The sequence below is a fragment of the Muntiacus reevesi genome, chromosome 3, assembly GCF_963930625.1.
Source record: "Muntiacus reevesi chromosome 3, mMunRee1.1, whole genome shotgun sequence".
In the NCBI taxonomy this organism is placed as follows: domain Eukaryota; kingdom Metazoa; phylum Chordata; class Mammalia; order Artiodactyla; family Cervidae; genus Muntiacus; species Muntiacus reevesi.
In genome coordinates this window covers 19,228,234-19,248,317 of record NC_089251.1, presented here as the reverse complement: position 1 = coordinate 19,248,317, position 20,084 = coordinate 19,228,234, and the positions used below count along the sequence as shown (strand labels likewise).

At 53.0% G+C, this 20,084-nt stretch overlaps 1 protein-coding gene across 1 annotated transcript in view; it reads right to left on the bottom strand.

Moving 5' to 3' along the window:
• ATP6V1C2 (ATPase H+ transporting V1 subunit C2) overlaps positions 1-20,084 on the bottom strand; it is a 56,680-nt gene that overhangs the window by 7,274 nt on the left and 29,322 nt on the right. The window contains exons 5-10 of the mRNA XM_065928591.1: positions 12,647-12,741; positions 6,047-6,138; positions 4,876-4,974; positions 4,234-4,302; positions 1,987-2,079; positions 1,777-1,870 (exon numbers count right to left, since the gene is read on the bottom strand). Coding sequence (XP_065784663.1) covers positions 1,777-1,870; positions 1,987-2,079; positions 4,234-4,302; positions 4,876-4,974; positions 6,047-6,138; positions 12,647-12,741 — 542 coding nt within the window. The remainder of the gene's footprint in view (positions 1-1,776; positions 1,871-1,986; positions 2,080-4,233; positions 4,303-4,875; positions 4,975-6,046; positions 6,139-12,646; positions 12,742-20,084) is intronic.

Sequence of the window (20,084 nt, the reverse complement as noted above, 5' to 3'; positions counted from 1 at the left end):
GGGCTCCGGTTCCCCATCCAGGGAGACTGGGCAGGGCTCCCCGGGGCAGCCAGGGGTGCAGAAGTCTACACCACGTGAAAAAGCGCCAGTGAGCAACCTGAGACGGAGGTGTAGGCGTCAGGTTCGGGTGTATCACTGTGATCTCCAGGGGGTCTGTGCCAGCTTGGAGATGGGTGCCAAAGGCCCTGGACACCCGTGAAAGGTGCTACCATCAAGCCCCCTCCAGAGACGCCATGGGGGACTGGGGCCAGGACTGAAGCAAGCAGGCAAAGGCCTCAGCTAGAGAGAGGGCTCGAACGTCCTTGGGTTATTTTGGTTTCGGGTGAGCTGGGATAAAGGACAACACCCTTTGAACCTCAGCTCCTGCTGGTGATCATCCTTTCCACCAGTTAGTGGGGTCTGAGACAAGGGGCTTAGGGCTCCAGCTCAGTCCTTAGCCTCGGGAAGGGGCGCCAAGCCCTGGAGCCTTGGCCGGAGCCCGACAGATTATAGATGTAAGAAGCGTGCATTCCCTCGTTGTATGTGTTCGTGCCTTTCTCCTCGAGGGGCGTGTGTGCTAAGTCGCTTCAGTCGTGTCTGACTCTGTGTGACCCTATGTATGGTAGCCCCCCAGGCTCCTCAGTCCACGGGATTCTCCAGGCAAGAATACCGGAGCAGGCAGCTATGCCCGCCTCCAGGGGAGAGGGGCTGAAATCCCCCACAGGTACTTCTATGCCATCAGCTTCCATTTCCTCCTCAAAGGATGGCTTGATCCGGTGGGCATCGGGGGGCCCCATTCTGGGGGGCTCTGAGCCTGGTTCTCACTTGGAGGCCGTGTGTCTGCTGTCCCTCCGCAAAGGTCACTGACTAGAGAGGTCAGGTGGGACAGGCAGAAGGCCCAGCCTGAGACCGCAGGAGGCCCTGGGCAAACACACGGCCCATGGGAGGCACTCGCACGTCACCCAAACACATACGTAGCCTCGTGTTTACACACTGGACCTACCCCTCCTCCCTCCTCTCGACACTAGGGGCCGAACTGGAAGCTTCTCTGAGAACCCTCCTTGGTGGGGCCGGTGGGGGAGGGGACCTGAAAACATCCCACGGGGCTCAGACTTGCTCCGAGCTGGGGGTGGCCGTGTCCCGAATGCGCCCATTTTAGAGTCACGGCCGCACCGCTCACACATCAACAATGAAAACCTGTTTTTCTACCCCCTTGAGCTCAGCTGCCCTCACACAGGAGAAGGTTCTGAGTGGCAGCAGTCGGAAGTTTCTGGGAGAAGCACCCACTCTGCTAAAAGCCTGGGGGAGGTAAATACAGGTGCTGGTGACTGGTCACGTCCCTCCTGGAGGTCACGCGGGCCAGGGCTTTGGGTGACTGCTGGTTGCACTCTGCAAGCTGGTGGCCGCTCTTGGCACAAGCGCTGCTGCCTGAAGTGCCAACAGCCTCGCCCGCCCTCCGGGGCCTCTCAGAGCCTCACTTTCTCATCCCCAGGACGGAGCCCGTCCCAGAGGGCAGGGCCTGGCTCGGTGAGATCTCCTGCTGCAGGGCTCACGTGCCACCTCCGGATTACCCTGCTTGTCACTGTCCCCCAGACCTGCTCCAGCAGCCCCTCAGGACACATCCCTGGGGGTGTGCACCGGGGGGAGGGTGATGAAGGGTACTGTGGGGTGGGGACTGGGCAGGGCCCTTCTGCTCCAGGCCTCTGCTGCAGGGGTGGGAGGTAGGTGGCGTTGTGGTGGGGTGGGGACCACCCAGAACCTTCCTGAGGACCCTCCCGGCCAGTATCACATACTCACATATTGTTGCTTCTTATCCGACAGCAATCGGGTCATCTCTTCCCTTTCCCTTTTAATTTCTTTTTCATCATAGTAAAATTCTCGTACAGTGAACCTTAAAACAAGCAAACAAGTGGCTGTGGCTAAGAAGCTTCCAATCGGGCCAGAAATCACCCCCTCTAAGGGCAGACAAACCAAACTCAGGGAAAACCCACCAAGGCTGGCCCTTACTTTTTCTCTTTGGCTTTGGTTTTGAAATCATCGATCACTTTTCGAAATAGAGTCACAGTGAAGAGGCCGCCCTCCTTGTCCTCAGCGATCAACCTGTTGGAGAGAAGGTCTTGTTCACTGGATGCACCACCAGGCCCCTGAGCTGGCCCGGAAAGAGTCCATCGTCACCCTGGGGGCGGTAGGTGGCTGCCAGGGGGAGCCCGGTGGTCCAGGAGCAGCGGCCCTGGAAGGAGCAAGGGCACCGGACGAAGGACAGCCCTTCCTGTGTCCTAACTCCAGGCAGAGTGTTGTCAGCAGCCTAACTCAGGCTCTTTTCACTCACCCTCCAGGCTAGCGCTGTAGGGGCCTGCGGCTGATCTGAACACAGGCCCTGGAGGAAAACGCTGGATTCTTGCGCAGATCTGGACTGGTGGTCCGGACATGAACCGGCCAAGAGCCAGCTGATCATGGATCTCAATCACCTGGCATGCATAGCAAGTGCCCAGCTCTCGAATGCCACGGTGCAATGAAGCAGGGTGGAGTTCCCATTGGTAAAAACCATCCCACAATGGGCATTTCAAGTCCAGTGTCACACTGTTCTAATTAGACACGGCCTCCCTGGCACACCCTGACGTAGGAATGCTGTGGTCACTGGGACCCCCGCTCTAAGGGCCTTGGCATCCTGCTGACCACATGACCGGACCATGGGCCTGGGCAGGGTTTCGGGTCACCTTTCCTGCTTCTCCAAGCCACCCATCACGGCTGACCCAGGTTCCAGGAACCTTTCCACAGTCATCTCAGCAGGCTCACAGGTACCCCCTGACAATGAAGGGCCTGGGGGTTCTAATCTGCGAAGCCAAGCCACCTCCAGTAGCAGCCTCTCCCTTCATGTGGCCACGGAAAGCCAGCCCTGGAGAAAAGTGAACATTCCAGCTCAGCAGGCCAGCTTTGAGGGCAGTTCCTCTGCCTGCCTGCACCCCCTCCTCCACCTCCTGCGGGTATGCTGCCCCCGGCTCATTCCTCCAGCCTCCCCTTGTGACCTCAGGCTGTGACTGTCCTGTTCCCTGCACCCTTCAGTTTAGTTCTTGATTGCTATCGCTCGAGAGCCTGTGACCCAGGGCGAGCCAGCCCTGCAGCAGGTGCCAGGCAAGAGGCCTCTGGGCTGGGATGGGAGTGAGCAGGGCTGCCCCCACGCTGAGCTCTGTGTGCGCCCAAGTGTGTGTGTGTGTGTTAGTTGCTCAGTCTTATCCGACTCTTTGCGACCCCATGAACTGCAGCCCGCCAGGCTTCTCTGGCCATGGGATTCTCCAGGCAACAGTACTGGAGTGGGTTGCCATTCCCTTCTCCAGGGGATCTTTCCAATGCAGGGATCGAACCCGGGTCTCCTGCACTACAGTTGAATTCTTTACCGTCTGAGCCACAAGACTCACTGTCAAATCATTTCAAATGACAAGCTATTTCAGACACAGGGAAAGGTAGAGAGAATGACAAATATCCATGGATCCCTGTCCCCCATCAAGCTTAAGACATAGAATAATTTTCATACAATTGAAGACCCATGTGCCCTCCCAACCGCATCCTGCTGCCCACCCCAGGTCATCGCTGTGCTGTTCGGCATTTCTCATCCTCAAATACCCTGTGATCCGTGCACCTGCACCTCTCAAGTCACATACCGTCTGGTTCTGTCCATTTGGAGATCTTAAATAATAAATGCCTCCGTGCTGTGTGTCCCCTTCTACAACCTTCTCTCCACTTCACATCGTACAGTGAGAGCTATGCTTGCTCCTGCCTGCAGCGCTAAATCGTTGGTTTTCCCCACTGGGTGGCACTCATGGGTCAAATATGTTCCTCCATCCCTTCTAAGTCACTTTTCCAGCCCTCACTGGCTGCTCCTACTCTGACCCCAGCAGGCCACATGCCAAGACTTGCTTCCCTGCTCGTGCTCTTGCGGCCATCACGGCCAGGCCCTTGCTTGACACTCAGGTGGGGAAGAATCCAGGCCAAGATGAGCTTGCGGAACAGAGTGCTGCACAGGCCTTGCAAGTGCTGAGGGCCAGAAGGTAGTCAGGGAGGGCTTCCTGGAGGAGACAGCAAGGGAGCAGACTTCTGAAAGATGGAGGGAGTCTGGCCTGTGGCTGAGTGTGTGGCCGTGAACGCACGTGTGTGGATGGCTGGGGGCCCTTGCACCTCTGGGGTATGTTTGGTGGCTGGGTGTCTCAGAGTGCCCATACATGGCCCCACAAACCCAGGACCTGAGGCCTCACTTACTTGGTTGACCGTGGGACGACCATGTCCGAGAGGGATTCGTAGGTTTTTTGCCATTGTACGTAACTTGGTCTGCAAGAGTATGGAATCGTTCAATGATTTTTGCAGAAAAGGTTGTGAGGTGTCCTGAATGTCTAGGAAACTGCGTGCCCTTTTCCCTGAGGGACGAGGGGGAGCAGGGCTGAGGCCAGACAGCGCCCCAAACATCCCCCGAGGCCCTGCCATGGGCATTGGAATGCTCACCTCCCCAGGAGGCCCCAGGCAGCAGGAAGGGGCCCATGGGAAGGACTCGGTGGAGACTCCGGCTGGGAGCTCTAATCCCAGGCCTGTGTGACCTTGGGCAGGCCAGCTGAGCTCTCTGGTCTCAGGATAAGGGAACAGTAACAGCCCCCAGGCTGTGAGATGCCTCCTGTGTATGGCATCTGACAACAGCGGATGGATGTCTGAGAAATGGCCACGCCTGTCACTGTGACTGCCACAAGCTCTATCACCTGCTCCTGAAACCAACTCCGCAGCTGCCATTTAGGGCCCCGGGATCTGGCCGTGGTGGGCTCTCCCTTCCTCTCCACTGAGCAGGACGATTTCCTCTGTGATCGCCAACCCAGCCTGAAACCCCCAACTCCCCTCTCCCCCTGGCCCGCTTACTTGGGGACAATGACCAACAGTGTGATCAGGTACTCGGAATCCAGCACGAAGTCTTCTTTGCTCACAATGTCGCTCAGGGTCCGAGTGAAGAGGTTTCCCCTGGGTTCGCGGGGGACAAAGAGGTGGGGTCAGCAGAAAGGCACATGGAGGCACTCCTGGGCACACCCATAACACCTAGGGCAGCAGGGGACAGGAAGGCCTGGGACACTCCCCAGGGAGGGGCGAGGACCCTGGGCCAAGTGTCCCACAGCTTTGTGTCTGGGCGGCCAGAACTGCAGTAACTGGCAGGACCCCAGGTGCTATCACCAGTTGCCCGAGCTGAATTCAACACTTTGGCTGCCTGCGCTGCCCTGGCACAAGCCACCGGCTGTTGGGAGGGGATCGCTGGTGGCAGGCAGCTTAAGTTACACAAGCGGCCACACAGTGGCTGGCTCAAGATGCAACCTGGGCTGTGCTGGGCAAACACAGCCCCGGCGAGGGCTCCGTTTCACATTACAAGCCTTGTCGGTCCAGCAGCCGGGAGACATCCACCTGAAACAGCTTTGCATGTGTGTCCAGTGGAGCCTAGTCTTATTGAGGTCATGGTATTTTCTAGAACAGGGACCAAGGGTGTTGTACCCGCAATCGGGCCAAAATTATAGTTCTTGAGATTCTCTGTAGTATCAATGCATAGTTGTTCAGTTGCTCAGTCGTGTCCGACTGTTTGTGACCCCATGAACTGAAGCGCTCCAAGCTTCCCTGTCCTTCACTATCTCTTAGAGTTTGCTCAAACTGGTGGTTCCAGTGGTTAGGACTCTGCACTTTCAGTGTTGTGGCCTGGGTTCAGTCCCTGGCCAGGGAACTAAGATCCCACAAGATGCAAGGTGTGGCCAAAAAAACACCCATTGCTCGAAAGAATGAACAGAAGAGGGAGGTAAACACTGATCCACTTCGCCCTCATCTCCTTCACTCAATGTATGTGCTCAAAGGATCAACCACTGCCACTGCTGACCTCCCCACCCAGCACATAGCTTGTGAACATGCAGCAGTGCCTCTGGCCTGACCGCTCAGACATAGACAGACACAGACCCTGGCTCAGGCAATGATTTCAAATGTGCATGTATAAGCCTCGCTTGGACCCCAACTCAGCCAGGCCCTGAGGCCACCAGGATCTCGGAGCCCGAATACTCACATAGATTTCTTCTCCAGATTCTCTAGGTTTGTCTTCAGAGTGTTGTAGGCAGCTGTTCGGGACTTCAGGTCTGTCTCGATCTGTGCCAGTTGCTAGTTGGAAAAGCAAAAGAGAATTTTAAAAGTTGGTCGAACTTCTCAAAATCACTGCAAATTGCTCCTGGGGCAGTTAAGGAAAAACACTGTACCCTGCCCATTTGCTGGAAGGCTTACATTTTTCTCCCTTCTGCTTTTGCAGACTGCCAGCATCCCGGCCCTACAGAGAGCCCCACGTTGCAGACAGGAGGCTTGAGCTACAAATGGCTTTTCTAGGATCACTCAGTGAGTGGAGTCTTGTTCTCATCTCAAGCCCATCTCATACTCTCACAAGCCCCCGTCCCCACTCCACATGCCCTCAGGCTCTCAGTTCAGTTGCTCAGTTGTGTCCGACTCTCTGCCATCCCATGGACTGCAGCAAGCCAGGCTTCCCTGTCCATCATCAACTCCTGGACCTTACTCAAACTCATGTCGATCAAGTTGGTGATGCTATCCAACCATCTCATCCTCTGTCGTCCCCTTCTCCTGACTTCAATCTTTCCCAACATCAGGGTCTTTTCAAATGAGTCAGTTCTTTGCATCAGGTGGCCAAAGTATTGGAGTTTCAGCTTCAGCATCAGTCCTTCCAATGAATATTCAGGACCGATTTCCTTTAGGATGGACTGGTTGGATCTCCTTGCAGTCCAAGGGACTCTCAAGAGTCTTCTCCAACACCATAGTTCAAAAGCATCAATTCTTCAGCACTCAGCTTTCTTTAAGGTCCAACTCTCACATCTATACATGACTACTAGAAAAACCACAGCCTTGATGAGATGGATCTTTGTCAGCAAAGTAATGTTTCTGCTTTTTATTATGCTATCTACGTTGGTCATAGCTTTTCTTCCAAGGAGCAAGCATCTTTTAATTTCATAGCTGCAGTCAATATCTGCAGTGATTTTGGAGCCCAAGAAAATAAAGTCTGTCACCGTTTCCATTACTTCCTGATCTATTTGCCATGAAGTGATGGGACTGGATGCCATGATCTTAGTTTTCTGAATGTTGAGTTTTAAGCCAGCTTTTTCACTCTCCTCTTTCACTTTCATCAAGAGACTCTTTAGTTCTTGTTTGCTTTCTGCCGTAAGGGTGGTGTCATCTGCACATCTGAGGTGATTTGATATTTCTCCCGGCAATCTTGATTCCAGCTTGTGCTTCATCCAGCCTGGCATTTCGCATGATGTACTCTGCATATAAGTTAAATAAGCAGGGTGACAATATACAGCCTTGATGAACTCCTTTCCCAATGTGGAACCAGTCTGTTGTTTCATGTCCAGTTTCAACCATTGCTTCTTGACAGGTTTCTCAGGAGGCAGGTAAGGTGGTCTGGTATTCCAATCTCTTTCAGAAGTTTCCAGTTTCTTGTGATCCACACAGTCAAAGGCTTTGATGTAGTCAATGAAGAAGAGGTATACGTTTTTCTGGAACTCTCTTGTTTTTTTGATGATCCAATGGATGTTGGCAATTTGACCTCTGGTTCCTCTGCCTTTTCTAAATCCATCTGGAACATCTGGAAGTTCTCAGTTCACATACTGTTGAAGCCTAGCTTGGAGAATTTTGAGCATCACTTTGCTAGCATGTGAGATGAGTGCAATTATGCAGTAGTTTGAACATTCTTTGGCATTGCCTTTCTTAGGGATTAGAATGAAAACTGACCTTTTCTAGTCCTGTGGCCACTGCTGAGTTTTCCAAATTTGCTGGCATACTGAGTATAGCACTTTCACAGCATCATCTTTTAGGATTTGAAATAGCTCAACTGGAATTCTAACACCGCCACTAGCTTTGTTCGTAGTGATGCTTCTTAAGGCCCACTTGACTTCACATTCCAGGATGTCTGGCTCTGGGTGAGTGATCACAGCTTCGTGGTTATCTGGGTCATGAAGATCTTTTTTGTATCATTCTTCTGAGTATTCTTGCCACCTCTTCTTAGTATCTTCTGCTTCTGTTAGGTCTATACCGTTTCTGTTCTTTATCGTGCCCATCTTTGCCTGAAATGTCCCCTTGGTATCTCTAATTTTCTTGAAGAGATCTCTAGTCTTTTCCATCCTATTGTTTTCCTCTATTTCTTTGCATTGATCACTTAGGAAGCCTTTCTTATCTCTCCTTGCTATTCTTTGGACCTCTGAATTCAGATGGCTATATCTTTCCTTTTCTCCTTTGCCTTTAGCTTCTCTTCTTTTCTCAACTATTTGTAAGGCCTCCTCAGACAACCATTTTGCCTCTTTGCATTTCTTTTTCTCGGAGATGATTTTAATCACCACCTCATGTACAATGTCATGAACTTCCATCCATAGTTCTTCAGCCACTCTATCAGATCTAATCCCTTGAATCTATTTGTCACTTCCACTGTATAACTATAAGATTTGATTTAGGTCATACCTGAATGGTCTAGTGGTTTTCCCTACTTTCTTCAATTCAAGTTTGAATTTCAATAAGGAGTTCATGATCTGAACTACAGTCAGCTCCCGATCTTGTTTTTGCTGACTGTATAGCGCCTCTCCATCTTCGGCTGCAAAAAATATAATCAATCTGATTTCGGTGTCGACCATCTGGTGATATCCATGTGTAGAGTCATCTCTTGTGTTGTTGGAAGAGGGTGTTTGTTATGACCAGTGCGTTCTCTTGGCAAAACTCTATTAGCATTTGCCCTGCTTCATCCTGTACTCCAAGGCCAAATTTGCCTGTTACTCCAGGTATCTCTTGACTTACTACTTTTGCATTCCAGTCCCCTTTGATGAAAAGGACATCTTTTTTTCTGTGTTAGTTCTAGAAGGTCTTGTATGCCTTCATAGAACCATTCAACTTCAGCTTCTTCGGCATTGGTAGTTGGGGCATAAACTTGGATTACTGTGATATTGAATGGTTTGCCTTGAAAATGAACAGAGATCATTCTGTCATTTTTGAGATTGCACCCAAGTACTGCATTTTGGACTCTTTTGTTGACTATGAGGGCTACTCTATTTCTTCTAAGGGATTCCTGCCCACAATAGTAGATATAATGGTCATCTGAGTTAAATTCACCCATTCCAGTCCATTTTAGTTCAGATTCCTAAAATGTCGATGTTCACTCTTGCCATCTCCTATTTGACCACTTTCAAATACCTTGATTCCTGGACCTAATATTCCAGGTTCCTATGCAATATTGTTCTTTATAGGATTGGACCTTACTTATATCACCAGTCACATCCACAACGGGTTGTTGTTTTTGCTTTGGGTCCGTTTCTTCATTCTTTCTGGAGTTATTTCTCACTGATCTCCAGTAACATATTGGGCACCTACTGACCTGGGGAGTTCATCTTTCAGTGTCCTATCTTTTTGCCTTTTCATACTATTCATGGGGTTCTCCAGGCAAGAATACTGAAGTGGTTTGCCATTCCCTTCTCCAGTGGGCCATGTTTTGTCAGAATTCTCCACCATGACCCGTCCGTCTTGGGTGGCCCTACACAGCATGGCTCATAGTTTCATTGAGTTAGACACGGCTGTGATCTATGTGATCAGTTTGGTTAGTTTTCTGTGATTGTGGCAGTCATTCTTTCTGCCCTCTGATGGAGAAGGATAAGAGGCTTGTGTCCCTCAGGTTCTGTTGGAGGTCAATTCTGTCTGACCCTCATCCTGGCCCCTCTAAGCACCCACAGTGGCCGAGCCCTGACCAGCGCCCAGGTCTCCAGGCTCAGCTGTGCCCCGGGTAGCCCCTTCATGCTCTGCACAGGGAAGAAGGCTCTTCTCAGTTTGGAGAGAGGTCACCAGTCTGACCATAGGGACATGTCCCTTGTTCTGGGAGTTTCAAGAGCGCATCCAAGTTCCCCTCCTCGATGGGCAGGGAAATGAGATCACCGAGGCCAAGACCCAGTTCCCCGGGTACCTGGCCTCAGGTGCCCACCTTCTCTGGCTGTATGACCTGGTGTCAGCTGAACCTCTCTGAGCTCAGTGCCACGGAGCCGGTTACCCAGGAAGCTGAGTCCTTTCTCCAGCAGACTGAGTCCCTCGAGGGTGGGCCTGCATCTGGGTCAACTCTGCAATTCTGGACAGAGTGGTGGGCACTTGGCGGTGCTTCGAGAATGTGTCCAGGACCAAACACTCCCAGCCTTGCTCCTTCTGGCCTCTGGCTGGCGTGCACTCCCACCACCGAAGGCATGTGTGCCAGGCAGAGCCTTGAGACCCCATGTACCTCCCTGCATAGGGATGCTTCAGGGGGTGGAGGTACCGGGGGCCAGCGCCCTGAGTGAGTGGACAAGGAGCAGGCCCCCATTAACCACTGTGGACACGCATACAGCAAAGAAAGAAACTTTGCTATTTACTATAGGCCGATAAAGATTGAGGCCTTTTAAGAACTTCAGTGTGACCCAGCCCACAGAGATGGACGCAGGCACGGGCTGGGCCCCCATCCTTGCTCCTTTTCATTAATGCAGGCAGGTGGGCTCAGTTTCCAGCTGTCGGGAGGGTTGGGGGCCCAGCCCTGCCCGTGTCAGCATGGGGCACCTCCCGGGTGGGGAGACCTGCTTGGACACCCAGAAGACACTGGTCATTTTAGAAGGGCGTTTCTCTGACCAGGGTATCTCTAATTAACTGATTTGCATTTCCCATTGGGGGAACAGGCCTGAGTCAGTGCCGAGGGCATCACTCCAGTACTCCTGGGACAGACACAGGGTGAGGAAGCTGATAGCCAGACCCTCTGCCCGGCCTGCCTCAAGGAGCTGACCCTGTCAGTGGAGTCATCTCAGGGCTGCCTCGGGAAACGGTGCCAGGCACACACCTGAGACCTTCATCCCCCTCCCAGGGCACTACTTCAGCCCCTGCAGGGCCCAGGGGATGCCACACCACCTCTCAGCCAACCTCCCCACCTGAAATCAGGGAAGGTGAATCTTGCCCACGAGGGTGTGTGGGAAGGAAAAGTTCCAGGCATACAGCAAGTGCTTTCAAACCAGGGCTTGCCTCCCCACCCTGCTTTTCTGCAATGGTCACTCTCTGGGCCCCCCAGGGAAGAGAGAGAGAGGCCAGGTTCTGTCCTCTACAACTGCTCCCCAATCAGCTGATGCCCCGATGTGCTCCGGGAGCCCTCATCACTGCCTGTGTCCCTGGGACAGCCATGCCAGCAAGCGTCATCCCCAGTTGACGACGAGCACAGCTCTGGCCATGCTGCCTGGCTCGGCCTGGCCTCAGCAGCAGCAGGGCAGGGAGTGACCAGCCCTGAACACCAGCGCGTGCTTCCAGCTTGGGGGTGGAGGTACACAATGTCCCCCAGGATGCCATATCTGGCACAGGTGCCCTCAGAGCTCCTCCTTGAAGGGCCTTTTAGAATCACTGCTCAACTGTCCCAGGATGGGCTGGGGCCTCTGTGATGTAAGGGGTGCCCAATAAGCCGCACCCAGATTCCAGAGACTTCAAGCCCCACCCTCGTTCCCAGAGACACCGGCTGGAGCACAGCCTGCCAGCAGCAGACCCATAGAGGGGTGGATCCTGAGACCCATCTCCTACACCAGACCCACCCAGCCACACCTAGTGGGCCTCAGGAGACATATGAGGGGCTCTGTGTGTCATGGAGGGAGGTGGGACAGCGGTCATAAACCATCGGGCTAAATCTCAGAATATTCATCAGTGCCCCCCCTCAGGGAGGCGACAGGAGTCAACACGTCGGGAGACACCCTTGATGCCCCCAGAGGGCTCCACCTTGATACTTTCATTCATGGAGCAGAAGTTAGAGACAAAGGCTCACTGAGAGGGCTGAATCATGAAGCCAGGGCTTACCGGCTCCCCGGTATCATCAGGGGTGGCACGCTGGGCGATGCCTTGCAGGAGTTTGGGCTCCTAAGCCCAGTTTTCCACTGAAGCTGATAATTTTTGTTAAGTCAACAATCACCCTGGTGGTAGGCGTGTCAGGAAGGGGCTGACTTCTCCATCAGCATCTTTCAAAGGGGGGCGCAGTGAACGGACTCCAGGGTCTGGGGTCAGAACACTGGGGGCTCAGAGTGCCCCTGGAGGGGAGTGTCCGGTAAGATGAAGCCACCCTGTCGAGTGGTAGGTTTGGAAGAGGTATTCTGGCCTGGAGAGTTCCATGGACTGTATAGTCCATGGCGTTGCAAAGAGTCGGACATGACTGAGAGACTTTCACCTTGGAAGAGATATATATGGCTTCTCTGGTGGTTGAGATGGTAAAGAAACTGTCTGCAATGCAGGATACCCAGATTCGATCCCTCGGTTGGGAAGATCCCCTGGAGAAGCGAATGGCAACCCACTCCACTATTCTTGCCTGGAGAATCCCATGGACAGAGAAGCCTGGTGGGCAACAGTCCATGGGGTTGCAAAGAGTCAGATGTGACTGAGAAAGTAACTCTGGAAGAGGTATGGGGGGCAGGTGGTCATCAACCTGTTTCCAGGGTGCACTGAACCCCATCCCGCCTCCCGCCTCTGGCATCCTGGGAAGTGCCTCCCTGCTTTGCCGGGGTCCAAAGGCCATGTAGATTCCACCCCGATGTCCCCAGACGGTCAGGGTCACAGAAGGGTAACCCGGCTGGAGAGAAGACCCTCCTTGTACCTTTGCCAGAGTGTCCACCACGCTCACCAGCGGCTGCTTTGCAGGATATTTGGCCATGTCCCATTCGAAGTGGGTCACAAAGGACGTTAGGTCAACTGCAAAAGACAGACACATCTCAGCAGACAGTGGGCTTCCCGTCTCTCCTGAGACCCAGGTGCCATGCCCGGGCCAATGTCCCCACTTAAACCAAGGAATCAGAGAAACTGAAGGACAGATTCGGGGCTCCCTCCTCTCTGGGAGAGCAGAGGCCGGGCCAGCCACCAGCCAGGCCTGCAGGCAGCTCCTAAGCCCCTCAGAAAAGCCCACCACAGTCCCCAGGATGCTGTAAGGGTGGGCTCCTGTGTCCAAAATCAAACCCAGACAGCTACCCCAGAGCCCTGCGCGAGAGGCCCTGCCTTCCCAGGAGATGGACCCCAAGTCAGGAGAAACTCAAGACACTGGGAGAATTCCCCGCCCTTTTCAGTAGGTTCGGCCATGCCTGCTGCTGAGTTATTGGCTTGAAGTACCCCAAAGGCATGCCAGAGAGCCTCAAGCCACCCCCTGCAAACCACACAGCCTGTCATGGGTGCCAGTCGCCCAGCAGATGAGCAATCTTCCTGCCTCCCATGCCCAGCACTAGACAGGCCAGCGCCACATACGTCTGCTTAAACAAAGGCATTTTCAACGTTAGCAAAATACTAGCGTTCGCGTATGTGGCTTTCACCACTTGGCACAGACATGCTTTTGTCAGGGTATCTCATTTGTATAAAGTCAACAGTCAGAAGAACCAGTGTGTTTTCAACAAATTTCCTGCTTTCCCTAACTTTCTTCAGAAGCAAACTAAACCTTGCATGCCCAGGGTGTTTGTGATTGTCTCTAACGAGCTGAGGGCAGAGGAAGGGGTTTGGAGGTCAGTGCTGGGGGCGGTGGGGCACGGAAACATGTTAGTAACCAACCTGTTTGCACCTCAGTCTCCTTACCTGAGAAGTGGGGGCTCAGAGGGGGAGTCTCTCGAGGGCCCACTCTGCTCAGGTGAGGGCCCGCACTCCTCTACGGTGCTACCTGGGGGCCAGCTGCAGGTTACACCCCAGTCGGTCACCCCTTCAGTGTATGATGTGCTAAGGGGGCCCCCGAGTTCCTCAAAGCCAGCAAGAAGGACCTGGATTCTCAGCCCAGATCATGTGGATGCGAGCCTTTCCCAGTCTACCCTCACGCGGATGAAAAGGGACCGGTCACCGTCCCTCGACATTCAGTCACCATGCCCGAAGGCCAGCTCGCTACCGTGCTGGGGTCAGCAGGCCACGGCCCACTCACCCTCGGTCTCCTGGGGACACTGATCTAACCTGATACCCCAGTGAGATGTGTGACGTGAGGAGGGCAGGACTATGGGAGGAGGGGAGAGCCAGCACCTGCCTCCTGCCCTGGGGGGTGGGGGCCTCAGAGGGCTTTGAGGAGACCCTGTATTCATGCAGGTCCTAAGGGGGCCAGAGAGCTTGCCACGTGGCCAGTGAAGGAGGGGGCTGGGTGTCGACCAGGTGGACTGGCCTACGTCACTTTCTGGGCATGGGGAATCCCTGGGTCACACTGATGGGCCGGGGATGTGGACGGAGTAGGGTCAGGTCACGTCTGGCACCTTCTCCTGTGGTGATCAAGGCTCCAGGCCCGTTTACTGAGCCCCTCGTGTGTGCCGGGAGTTGGACACGCATCCCTCCGACCCCAGCAGCAGAGCTGAAAGCTCAGCAAAGCAGGTCTGGACGCAAGTCTCCAGGGGCCGCGTAGCCCGGCGAGCACACCCGTGTCCTGAGAAGTCTCAGGTTTGCAGGAGAGAAGGAAAAGCTTGGGGACCCAAGTCCTGCGAGTAGAGGCAGGAGGTCAGCTTAACAGGATGCAGGGACAGTGACCCCAGGGCAAAACGGGGCCTGGGGGGGTCACTTGGGTTTACAGGTTGGCTGGTTGCATGGAAGAAGGGGACATGCACTCAGCCAGGCAGTCAGTAGGTGGCAGCCTGGGCTAGAGCAGAAGCGAGAGGAGACGGGCTCAGCTCAAGATGAGCTTGAGTCGGACACTTGGGGTCGACAAGTCCTCACAGAGCAGATGGAAATGAAGTGGGCCTCTGTGGAGGGAAGAGGTCTGCGGGCAGAGCTGTTAGATGGGTCTTAACATAAGGATGGCTTCCCTGGTGGCTCAGATGGTAAAAACATCTGCCTACAATGCGGGAGACCTGGATTCGATCCCTGGGTCGTGAAGATCCCCTAGAGAAGGAAATGGCAACCCACTCCAGTACTCTTGCCTGGAAAATCCCATGGATGGAGGAGCCTGTTTGGCTACAGTCCTTGGGGTCACAAAGAGTCGGACATGACTGAGCGACTTCACTCACTCACTCAACATAAGGATGACGATGCTGGTGACGACCTTCACAGCCAGCTGACCCTGGTTGGTGCTTCACCTAGGCCTGGATGCATGAAATATTGGATTGGCCGGAAAGCTCATTTGAGTTTTTCCATAAGAGGATACCGAAAAGCTTCAACGAACTTTTTGGCCAACCCAGTACTTCAATTAATTTACTTTTCAACCCCATTTGGTCTTATCATTATCTCCAGCTTAGAGATAAGGAAACTCTGGCACAGAGTAAGTCATGTAACCTCCACCAGAAAAGGAGACGAGGAACGTGGAGCTGGCGGTGGGGGGTGCTCCTTCTCTGCCCCGCCCCTGGGCAGGTGAGGCAGTGGTGGGGGCGGCGGGGGGTGGGGGGGACACAGAGAAGCTGTCATGGGTTGGTCCCTTCCTGAGAACCACACGCCGATACATCTGGTCTCACGATTTAAGAGAGGTTCTTCAGATTCCAAGGGCTTCCCTTGTGGCTCAGCTGGTAAAGAATCCGCCTGCAGTGCAGGGGACCTTGATTCAATCCCTGGGTTGGGAAGACCCTCTGGAGAAGGGAAAGGCTACCCACTCCAGTACAATACTGGAGAATACTGGCCTGGAGAATTCCAGGGACTCTATAGTCCATGGGGTCGCAAAGAGGCGGACAGGACTGAGCGACTTTCACTTCTTTCAGATTCCAAAGGCATTGAGATTGACGAGACTACCCCAGAGGCACCAAAGGCGAGGTCCTGACCCAATGAACTAAGCACCCTTAGAAGGAGACACCAGAGGGCCGCTTCCACCCCCGCCCCATCCTGTCGTGTGTCCTCCCACCAAGGAAGGGACGTGTGAACACACAGCGAAGGAGGGAGGTTCTCACCAGGAACCAAACCTGCCATCACCCTGACCCAGAATTTCCAGCCTCCAGAGATAAATGTCCACGGTTTAAGCTCCAGTCTGGGTATTTTGATATGGTAGCCTGAGCTGACTCATACAGGATTTTGGTACTAATTTGGTATTAATATGGATTGGGGGACTGCCACACTAGGGCAGGGAGGGGACTTTGCAGGGAGGATCCAGGCCTGTGAGGAGCTGAATTAAGGTCTGGATGATGACAGGGGCATGGTCAGTGGCAGAACCGAAGGTCACAAAGTACGTGTTCCGTGTCAGTGGTCACCCCTGACGCTGCTACTGGACCCTACTGTGGGCCAGGCACGGGACAGGCATGACGGTCACACAGCTCCCAGGCTGGTCGCTCGCTGCCTGGTAGGCGCCGCCAACACCTCCCCCAGCAACAGACCAGGGAACATCCCCCCCCAGGCCGATGCCAGGAAGATGTGTGCTCTGGCAATCCCCACCACTGCCCCCTCCAGACCCCGTGGGCACACCACACCACCCAAGCCAAGCCACCCCCAGCTGCTCACTCTCCCTCTCACAGCTGCCCTTGTCCTAAACATCAGGATGGAGACCAACTCCTGAAAACCTGCCCAACCCTCCCTCCCCTTGCCGGCCAGAGCCTGTGGACGCTGGCCAACGCCTTCACACTAATGACGCGACACAACCATGGTTGACTCCCCTGCTCTTTCAGACTCCTTGAGGGCAGCTGACTGTCTCTGTGTCCCCAGAGCTCCGTGACAGTGTACAGCAAGGGGCAAGCGCTTCATACGAGAATCTTCCTAATAACCCTGATTACTGTCCTAACAGTAGCCAGGTTGCTTAGGAGAGGTACCTTTCAGACAAGCTCTTGTCTCCATGCATTTTTTTTACTAACTCCAGGTTTTCCAGCACTCAGATCAAACAGAATGAATGCATCCTCCTTTCCACTAGAATGCCTATAATTCCTCTACGACTCAGCCCCTTTCCTCGTGAAGGCTCCCAAGCCCTTGGTTTCCATGACAGTACATGAGGCGCTGCAGGTCTGATCCCCAGATTGCGAGCTCCTGGAGGGTGATCATCTCCAGATGCCCAGAACAGACAGTGCCTGGCGCTCAATGGCTGAGCGTGAGTGTCTGATGAAGGAGGAGGTGAGATAAGGAGACTGTGACAAGCTCCCTGCAGAAGGTTCCAGAGACCTCCAGGTTGTGACTGTGACTTCCTCCTCTGACTTCCCCTCTCCCCAGCCAGGACCACCAGTTCCAGACACTGCGCCTCGCCCGGATCACGTAGACGAGGACCTTGCCCCTTGCACATCGCCTTTGGTGAGAATGTGGTCCGAGGATGGTCCTCAGTCTTAGGAAGCGGCAGCCCCAGGACCCTCTGGGTGCTCCCAAGCCACAGCCTCCTCTCTGCTTGCTTATAAAGACAGGTTCCCCTCCCCTCCTGTCCCCGGGCTGAAATCCCGGAAGCCTGGTCTCCAGGAAGCAGTGTGTGCTTGCATCGAAGGCCTGTGAGGTCAGACCATGACCCAGGCAGGCTCACTTCGAATCAAAACACTCAAAACACTCAAAACACGCAGACAGCTGCCCTTGAGCAACAGTGGTGTCATTCAAGAACCCAAACAAAGCCTTCCTGGCAGCAGCAGAACAAAGGACCAGTGACCACACCAACGGAGGCCAGACAGCCAGACAGACGATCAGGTGGTTCCGACCCTGAACCTTCCAGGGCCCCAGCCAGACCAGGGCATGTTTGCTTAGCTCTGCTGCAATCACACACGCCTGTGTCCTTCGTGCTTCAAACGCAGCAAGAAGCAAAGAATAGATGGAAACAAAAGGTGCCCAGGCAAAGCAGAGAACCGTAAAGGGATTAAGTCCATAGAGGCGAGAAAACTAAGACCCAGGGAGGTGACCTGCCAAGGTCACAAAGAGCCAAGCCTGACTGTTCCAAGGCCGGGGCCCCTGGCCCTCCAGGAAATATAGCCCAGAAGACCTGGGGGGTAACCTCAGAGATTAAAATCCCACCTGCTGGTGAAACCCTGAGTTCCTGTAGTTAATTCTATCACTAGCTCCCTGGGTGCTCTCTAGAAGAAAAATAGCTCCTCGTCCATCCCAATAATATCAAGAAAGCTGAAAGTGTTAGTCACTCAGTTGTGTCTGATTCTTTGCCACTTCATGGACTGTATCCCACGAGGCTCCTCTATCCATGGGATTCTCCAGGCAAGAATACCGGAGTGGGTTGCCATTCCCTTTTCCAGGCGATCTTTCTGACCCAGGGCTCCACCCTGGGTCTCCTGCATTGCAGACAGACTATCAGGAAAGCCTGAGCCAAACTGTCTCAAAGGTTTCTTGACTGCAGTACTTTTCAGAGACTTTACTGCGCTGCTGTGCATGATGAATGTTCAAGAGCAGGCCATGAAGGCTGCCCGAGGGTCCTTGACTTTTGTTTGCACAGGTACTGGACCAGCTTTGGAAGCTCTAGGTTTGGATGAAACAGATGGAAACAAATATCGCTGAATTCTCTCCTCCTGAGAGGAAACTGGGGATGGATACGATGTGATAATGGCACCTAATTTTAACTGACGTGAATTTTGAATAGAATGTAAGCATTTTGAGCATTATTGTCAAATGAGCTCAAATTCTCGAATCCTCAATTCAGTTCAGTCACTTAGTCGTGTCCTACTCTTTGCGACCCCATGGACTGCAGCACACCAGGCCTCCCTGTTCATCACCAACTCCCAGAGTTTACTCAAACTCATGTCCATTGAGCTGGTGATGCCATCCAACCATCTCATCCTCTGCCATCCCCTTCTCCTGCTTTCGATCTTTCCCAGAATCAGGGTCTTTTCAAATGAGTCAGTTCTCGAATTCTCAAGACCAGGTTTTTTAGATAGAAAAGTAGTCCTAAGTCAGCATTTCCATCTAAGGCCCTCTGAGTTACCTGCTGGGAAATAAGAGCAGTTCATCAACTCAACAAAACAATTTTTTTGATTAGCACACAGGCGAGGAATCTCAGTGTAATTAACAGATTGCATTTGGGAAGGCATTTTGGTGACTTCTGGTCTGCCAAGATTTGTATTTGTCCTACATAATGGGATTTGCTGGCTTTAATTCCACCAGTCTAAGCAGGTTGGAGAAAAACCAATGCAAATGACACCTCCTAATGGGGAAACCAGAAATGGCCTGTTTGAGCACAGAGGCTCTCCTAGGAGAGGCTCGAAGAGTATATGAGAGACCCCCATCGAGGCCACACAAAGCTAAGCCTGGCATTTAAGGATATCAGGGTCCACCCCACAGCCAGCCCCCGCAGGCAGGATGACGCTGGGGACGGCCATCAAGGCTAGAAGCAAACCACAAGCAAGGAGATGCCAAAGTCGATACTGAACTCCAGGAGGCATGCGGTGCTGCTGCAGGAGGCAGGGGAGACGCAAGGAAGAGGGGGAAGGGAAGAAGCAGTTGCTGTCTGTGTTACATGGACACTGTGACCAAGCCACGAGGCTGTCACTCGAGAAATCCGTCGTCACCTGGTCACTGTATCCCTACAACCAGACTGAGATTCCCCCTTCCCAGGGGCACGCAGGCGTCACACACACAGCAAACGACACACAACCTACTCTTTAAACACTTCATTTTTTCTTTCAAACCTGCAACGTAAGAGGGTGGAGTCATTAGACTGCAGTAACATACAAAACTAAGTTCTGATTTGGGAATACGAGCATTTCCCTTTATCAATTTAATCAAGCAAATGTAACAGTTTCCAAGGTTCCCAGATGGGAGCTCCCTAATGGTCCAGTGGATGGGACTCTGCCCTTCCAGTGTAGGGGGCACAGGTTCAATTCCTAATTGGGGAACTAAGATCCTGCACGCCGTGTGGCACCCAAAAAAAAAAAAGAGGTTCCAGGAGGAAAAGACATGAATATATATGTAATAAATTCATAATATCTATATCTTTTAAATATTATATATGTGTAATAATGTATAAAATTGTGATATTGCATAATATTATATATGTATAATAATGTATAATATTAATGATATGTACTAAATGACATATTAATATAGAATATATGCTTTCATTTTCAGTATACTAGTGCATAGAGCCACGGGTTTAATTATCTCTACAGATATCGAAACACCTAATTCTAAGTTTCCCAAAGCCTCAGAGTTTTTGTCTTGCACATTTTAAGGGCATTCAAATTGTCTGTACCCTAATACATGGACCA